Here is a 7,190-nt window from a genome sequence, read left to right on the forward strand (position 1 = left end):
TTGTCTAAAAAAACGATATTTAACAGTGTTTGCACTTGTTTCTGAAAGCTTGGCTTTTACTAGCTTTACCATTGTTACATTTGTGTGATTACGTGTGAATGGAGAATTGCTTGCTGTTAAACTTTACAGTACTAGTAGATTCATGTTATGATCTTTAGGTTTGCCTAAATAGCTACTGGGATGTTAATCAGAGACAAAATACACAAATATATAATTTATTAGGACTTTTTTTGTTTTTAATTGGCTCACGTTATCAGCGAATTGTTCAAATTTTAATTCCCAAAATTGTGCGGTATATGTTCGCTTAAACTGATCTTGCTTGTCTTGTTTCTTGCATGTATGTCTGTTTTTTTACTGGTTAATGAAAGCTGTGACACAAGTTATTTCCAAAATTCTGTTGTTTAAAGAAAAAGCATGTTTTTTCTATATTAAAAAAACATGCTTCAATACTGGGAGATTCAAGATTTTGATTTTAATTTCACAGAGTAAAGGTTTGTCATTTCAAGTTCTGTTGTATAAAAATAAGCTACAGTGTTCATTTAATCAAATGGGCAGACATTCCTGATATGACCCTTTTTAATGCATAGGACCAAAGTCATTATATGTATTTGTTTGTCTGGTTTGGGGCTAATCATATTTATACAGATTTTTAAAATGTATTATTTGTCACATGCTTTCTCCAATGGCTTTGTTATAGCAGTAATGATGATGTTGATGTTTTGTGGTCTTTTCTATTTTTTTTTCCTGAAAGTGTACCTCACTGCCCTAACTTGTTCTTTGAACACACTGTATTTAAAATAAATGAACCAAGAGTTGATATGTGTATGTTTTTATGGTGGTATACTTTTCTGTGTTTCTGTCTCATAGTTGCTTGGAAAGAGCATTATCATGCTTTTGTATTTAACAAATATAACTTTTTTTTCCCCTTTAGGCAGAGCATGGTAACAACCAACTGAATTTTAACCAAATGTGACGCATCCAAAACCACTTGGACAAATGACAATGCACACTGAACTGGGGTTTCTCCTAATGCTAATCATGGTTCCCGTTCAAGTCCTACCCTTTGACAAAAACAGGCAATTAGATTGCTGCTTGTGCAAATAGCGGAGGACAGTCAGCATGGTTTCCAGTATTTTGGTCTCTCCCCATTCAAACACATGGACGGCTGGTCTTGCATGACTGAAAATAAGCGGCTGACACATTGCAAAGATGGCTGCTGAGCGAACTGAATTGCCTATGAGGACTTGTGCCTGTGAGATTGTGCAACCATTGATGCACACAGATGCTATTGCAGGGCAGTAGAGAAACCTCTACATATACATTCTGAGACATCTGTGTACACACTACGTCTGTATGTGTAGGTAAAAAAAAAGATTATTACATTTAATTTATAAATTTATTTTTTCTGGCAACCTTTATCTGACTTCGAATAGCATTGCCATCCAACGCTTCTTTCTAGATGCAACTTTAATTAACATTAAATAAATGCTTTCTTTAAAGTAAAGCACCTTGAATGAGCAGGCAAGTGCCATCAGAACTGCATTTTAAATAGCTCGTACCACTTTTTTTTTTACTTTTTAGAATGAGTTTGCAAAAATAATGTTTTACTCAACCCATCACCACCCATATCTTAAAACTGCCAGTATATTAAATGTCACATCTTAAAGCAAATGACTGACCTACCAGCAAACAAAATCATGAGAACATTTCTATTTGAAGGAGATTTTTAATTGTTATAGAGATATCAGTTTTCTTTATTGTATTATTGTTATGTCTTTTCCACGGAGGTCCAGTTCCTCAATATGAGGCAGATACTGTACCTGTTTATTAATAGCAAATACATAGTCCCTGCCGCTGTGTTCAAGAAAAATGCTTTGTTTTTGGGTACATCTATTGCTGAATTGCTTAATTAGCACCAGACGTGAAAAGAGCCTGCTGTGTAAAAAATTGTGCACTGTGCGTGAAAGCACCAGATGCGTAAAGCACCAGATGCGTAAAAGTGCGTGCCATGCGTAAAGCGCACCACAAGTGCAAAACTGCGTGCCATGCGTAAAAACTCACCAGGCGCGTGCCATGCGTAAATGCGCACCGGACATGTAAAAGTGCGTGCCATGCGTAAAAATGGTGTGGAAAGCAGGAAGCGTGAAAGCACGTGGCGTGCCACTGCTTGTTTGTAAATAAATACACGTTTTATTAATACTCCATTAGGTCCCGTCAGAGAATTTCTAGCTTGGAAAATATCCACCAAAGAATCTCTTCCCGGTTTCTGTGCCACAAGAAGACGCTTCAGAAAAAAATAGTCTGATCCTAAAAATTGTACTAATTTCCTTAACATACAACTATATCAAATGTTTCAGAATCGCAGACATATTTTTAAAATCTTTTGAACGCCGGTTTTCAACCAGTCAGCACACAGTAGCAGTAATGTCAGCACCTTTACTGCCTAAAACCAGACAAATTTAGGTGTTTTTTCTTTGCTTTTAAAATAAAAACTTTATTCTACTTTCCACAAGTACAGTTACATTTATAATCTATCTATGTTCTGGTCCTAAATATATTATGTATATGAGAAAATGTCTGTTCTTAAAAATGTGGTTTACCAATAACGTTTTACAATATTTCAGATATATTCAATTCTAGACATGACATTTTGGTGTGAAGCTGCTGTGCTCCTGTAGGTGGAGGCACCTCCACTCAGAGACTGGGCAAATGAACCGGAACGGTATAACTGAGTGAAGATCTGAGTGGATCAGGAAGCCGGAGCTGGAGTGTCCTTGTGCTGCTGGTCTGAGTGTAGTTTCAGCTGTTCATCATGTCTAGGCACATCATGGTGAGTACCGCCAGTGTTCAGGGTGGTGAATCCGAGCTTCATTAGCTAGTGTGGCTGATAAATAACCGGCTTTATAAAGATTAGAGAAGATAAACCCGTTGAGAACTCCAGCTCGACCTCTGTACAGCTAGGCTAACGCTAGCTGTTCTACTGACCTAGCTAGGCTTAGCTAAGCTAAGCTGAGCTAAGCTAAGCTAACAGCTAACACATTCACCTGTACTGTTAGTGACATTTAGCTGTTTGTGGGGCTACGTAGCTTAGCATTAGCCAACTTTCACCACTCGACCGCTTCCTTAGTCTGCTTATCTTGGTTTAAAGTAAATCGAAATCTAGGATATCCTGCTTATTTTTTGTAAGGTGCTTAAGCTGCTTAGCTTCACTTCCAGGCCAATGTTATCTGTAAGCTTATCTAGCTAGTGTAGTGGGTACGTTAACGCTAGGCTAGGTAGCTAGCTAACATTCGTCCACAGCAAATTTAGTATTGTTAAGTTAAAGCCAGACTTATTTTTAATATGTGAATACGTTTGACATTAGTGTTAAACTGCTGAGGGACGCCTGTTTTGTCCCAGCGACAAATTGAAACACCCAGAATGGACTGTGTTGTTGAATGAAAACAAATCACCTTGACCATTTCCCTTCATTAGCTAGTAAGCTAACCTACCTCATATGTCATTTAGCTAGTCTTAGATGTTTCTTTTTAAGTTGGTACTGGGATCTACTAGGATCTCTAGCCACATTGCAACGTTGCCTATCAATTCAGTGTTCTATGTTTTTATATAGATTAATCTACAGTACCAGTCAAAAGTTTCTCTGTATGTTTTTTTTTACATTATACATTTAAGATTGAAGACTATATTAAAGCTATACAGGAACACATGCTGTATTATTTTGTAAACAAAATGTGTTAAACCATTATACGTTTATTTTAGATTCTTCTAAGTAGCCACATTTAGCTTATATGACAGATCTGCACACTCTTGGAATTTTAATCTCGGTGTCTTCATGGGGTAGAGTCACCTGCTCCAGCTCATCCCAAATCGCCCATGTCAGTTGGGTTTAGGTCAGGGGGATTTTTTTTTAACTACTCATTTCTACGTGTGTCGTAATTGTTAATTTTTTAATCTACAATGTAGAAAATAATTTAGTAAGGGAAGAAAAACATTAATTGATACTGTAGGTATAATTGCTGTCTGCTTATCTTATTTTCTCTAGATACATTTTCATTGTTCATTGTATCTAGTCCTCTTAATCCTGTATATTTCCCTTCTGTCTTAATCTTGTTTTCTTTCTGTGACTGGCACCAAGCCGTTTCAGTGTAAGAAATTAAATTTCGTTTGCATTGGGGTGTAAAGAAATATGAATTTAATTAGATTTAGTGTGATCCAGTGGTGTTTTGATTCAATGCAGAAAGTGTCTACATTAATCAATCTCAATGTATTGATTAGTTGATTAGTGAATTTAACATTCAGAACAGTTTTATTTATTAACATGATCTAGTGCTCTAGGGCCAGTCTTATGTAACACCATACATCCACATGTTTGAGGACTCTCCTTCTAACAAAAGCTACTTTAAGCTGCTCCCATTGTTGATAAAGATATGCAAATGCACACCCATAGTTTGCTTAGTTTCTCTGAAAAATATTTCCAATAGAATATGAGCCCGATTGTAGCCGATAAGCAAGAACCTATTGCCTAATTTTAGTTGTCATGAAGTGTCTTTATAATGTTACAGTCTGCCATGTAATCTGACTAAATATGGCGTGGACATGTGTACATTTTCAGAAATTGAGATCGATAAAACTTCATTGCATACTAATCTATTTGTTTCTTTGGTTATCAGGCTTTGAGGCAGGTGTTCAGTAGAACATTCTCCAGCAGTGTTCGCAGGCAGGTTGAAAACAAAGTACCAGCCAATCAGAAGATGTTTCAGGTGAGTGTTTCTGGTTGATCATCTTCTGACTTACTAGTAAATCTTGCACTATGAAGGCACAATAATATCAGACATCTGTTGATCAGACTGAAATATGAGACTACATGGACATTTCTCAACAAAACTTTCTTCGGCTTTTGTATTTAAGGATGTTTAATACAATTCGTACAAGGAGGTTAATTTGTCTCTACAGTGAGGCAAATGTTGCCCAGCTTGTTCTTATTCCCGATTGCTTGTGGAAACATGTACACAATTCCAGACTGAATGAAGTATCAAAAACAAGTTGCACTGGTCCGGATGTGCTTTATATAATGTTATAACTTTATATATAATGTTAAAGCTACATTGGTAAATATTTAAAATAAATATGCGTGCCAGTAAGTCAGTTTTCTTTCCAGTAAAATAATTTCACATTCAACCTAGGTTTCTTTCTATCAGAAACCTACCCCATTGTTTTTTCTAATTGCAGCACCATTGTACAGCTCAGCATTGTGTTCTGTTATAGGGGAGAGAACTGGGCTAGGTATAATCTTTTAGATGTTTTTAGACTTAAACTGAAACAAACCACTCTAGTCCAGATTGAGACCACCTGCGGTTTTCTTTACTAATTGCTCCGAAAATGGGGGAAAAAAACGTGACTACATGAAAATGTTAATAAGGGTGATGTTTTTAAAATGTAGATGTTAAAGTACTTTGTTGCAAGTGTCTCAACTTTTGTTTTTTCTTCTCCTTATTTTTAGAAACCCAGATAAGTGTATAGTGCTGAAATGTGCTTGTATGTGTTTCACTTATAGAGTGGGCTGGGTTTACTAATTGCATGTGATGGTGTGAAGCAAATCAAACAATCTGGTAGATGCTTCACTTACTGCTCCTTCACTGCAGTAGATGCTGTCACATTTTGCTTCTGTTGGGGCAGAGCATAAATAAGGTGGCTGTCAGTTTTTTTCCTTTGCTAAGCAGTTTAAGTTAAAATTAAATATGAATCAGAATTTATAATCCTGGACTGCTTAATCAATAAATATGAATAAATAAAGTTTAAAACACTACTGTCTAAAGGATTTTGTAGTTGTTTGTTATGCAATAATGACAGATTTTACTTTTCCCGCCATTAACAGTTAAACATTGTCTGTGTGTCTGTGTGTGTGTCTGTACACAGAGGACAATGTTTAGTACTTTAGGATTGAGATGAGGTATGAGAATAAAAACTCTTTAATTTTCTAGGAGGACAATGGATTGCCTGTTCACTTGAAAGGGGGTGCTAAAGATGCTCTCTTGTATAGGGCGACAATGGCCCTCACAGTCTTTGGTGAGTTGCTTATTTAACTTATTTATTAATATTGCATGTAATCTGTGTTGTACAATTTGTCTACAAATTGTCTACAAGTTATCTTTCGGAGATTTTCAGTCCGCGCTAAAATAAGATTATAAAGTGATGCTTGGTTCCTACTTGCTCTATATGTAGGTTAATTCCTGCTTGTTTTTTTTTTAACCCTACACAAATAAAAATACAATTTAAGTGTTCACACAACATACCACAGATTCACAGTTTCACAGATTCATGTGGAACTTAATTGCAATAAAATGCTTAAAATATTTATAAACCACTTTCTTTAAAATGTCTCTTCATTTTACTTTTCTGTTTTGTTTTCATTTGTTTTCTACCAAATTTGTGTTTTTAGTATTTCTGGAAATATATGTATTTCCCTGGCGATAAACACACATACGTGTTTTAAAACCACTTTCATTATTTGTGTACATTTAAGTGACCTCGTTTTTCTGTTACAGGAAGTGGATTTGTGATATACGAATTGCTTGGAGCAGCCATGCCTAAGAAGAAGGAATAAAATGCTCTTTTTTCCATGTGTCAGAATTCCCTTATTCACTTGTGAACATTGCCTTTTTGCATACATGGGATCAATATTTATTGATTGATCTGTGGATCACTCATATGTAATAAAGTGTCCAATTTATCTGAAGTTTGTCTTGACTTTTTTGTGCATTGTTTATGGTGGTCTAGTTTTCAGATCCTTTAATAGAGCTAGTGGCCAATTGTGGGACTGCACTTCAAAAAAACAAAAAATGCACAGAAGACAGCAGCAGGCTGTCAAAGGAATATAGTGATTGAGGAATGTTAAACTGCATACGATGTTTCTAACTCAATTTGCACCTGTTTGTAAAATCACTTTTTGCTTTCACTCAAACCTTATCTCAAAGTATTTTGTAGCATTTCTATTGGTATGTTTATCATGATGTCTTAAAAACAGTAAACTGTAAAGAACAATCAGATTCATGTTTTGGCAAATAATTGATAGGTTTTTGCATGAAAACTATACTTTTTATCATGAGATGTAATATAAGTCACACATGGAGGGGAAAAGGCACTTATTCTATGTGTCCTCTAGGGGGCCTTAAAGGCTAACAAATGTATTT

At 35.7% G+C, this 7,190-nt stretch overlaps 1 protein-coding gene across 1 annotated transcript; it reads left to right on the forward strand.

Moving 5' to 3' along the window:
* The first annotated feature begins 2,690 nt into the window (after positions 1-2,690).
* On the forward strand, positions 2,691-6,736 carry LOC103047401 (cytochrome c oxidase subunit 7A2, mitochondrial). The gene is made up of 4 exons (XM_007253823.4): positions 2,691-2,830; positions 4,671-4,760; positions 5,982-6,066; positions 6,546-6,736. The coding sequence occupies exons 1-4, from the start codon at positions 2,813-2,815 to the stop codon at positions 6,602-6,604; spliced, it is 252 nt and encodes an 83-aa protein (XP_007253885.2). The 5' UTR covers positions 2,691-2,812; the 3' UTR covers positions 6,605-6,736.
* The last annotated feature ends 454 nt before the right edge of the window (positions 6,737-7,190 follow it).

The sequence above is a fragment of the Astyanax mexicanus genome, chromosome 14 (assembly GCF_023375975.1).
Source record: "Astyanax mexicanus isolate ESR-SI-001 chromosome 14, AstMex3_surface, whole genome shotgun sequence".
NCBI classification, from domain to species: Eukaryota; Metazoa; Chordata; class Actinopteri; order Characiformes; family Acestrorhamphidae; genus Astyanax; species Astyanax mexicanus.

Excerpts from the sequence above, each read along its gene's own strand:
- LOC103047401 (XM_007253823.4), top strand. Across the intron at positions 4,761-5,981 it reads CCAATCAGAAGATGTTTCAG|GAGGACAATGGATTGCCTGT; the intron begins GTGAGTGTTTCT and ends TTAATTTTCTAG. Across the intron at positions 6,067-6,545 it reads AATGGCCCTCACAGTCTTTG|GAAGTGGATTTGTGATATAC; the intron begins GTGAGTTGCTTA and ends TTTCTGTTACAG.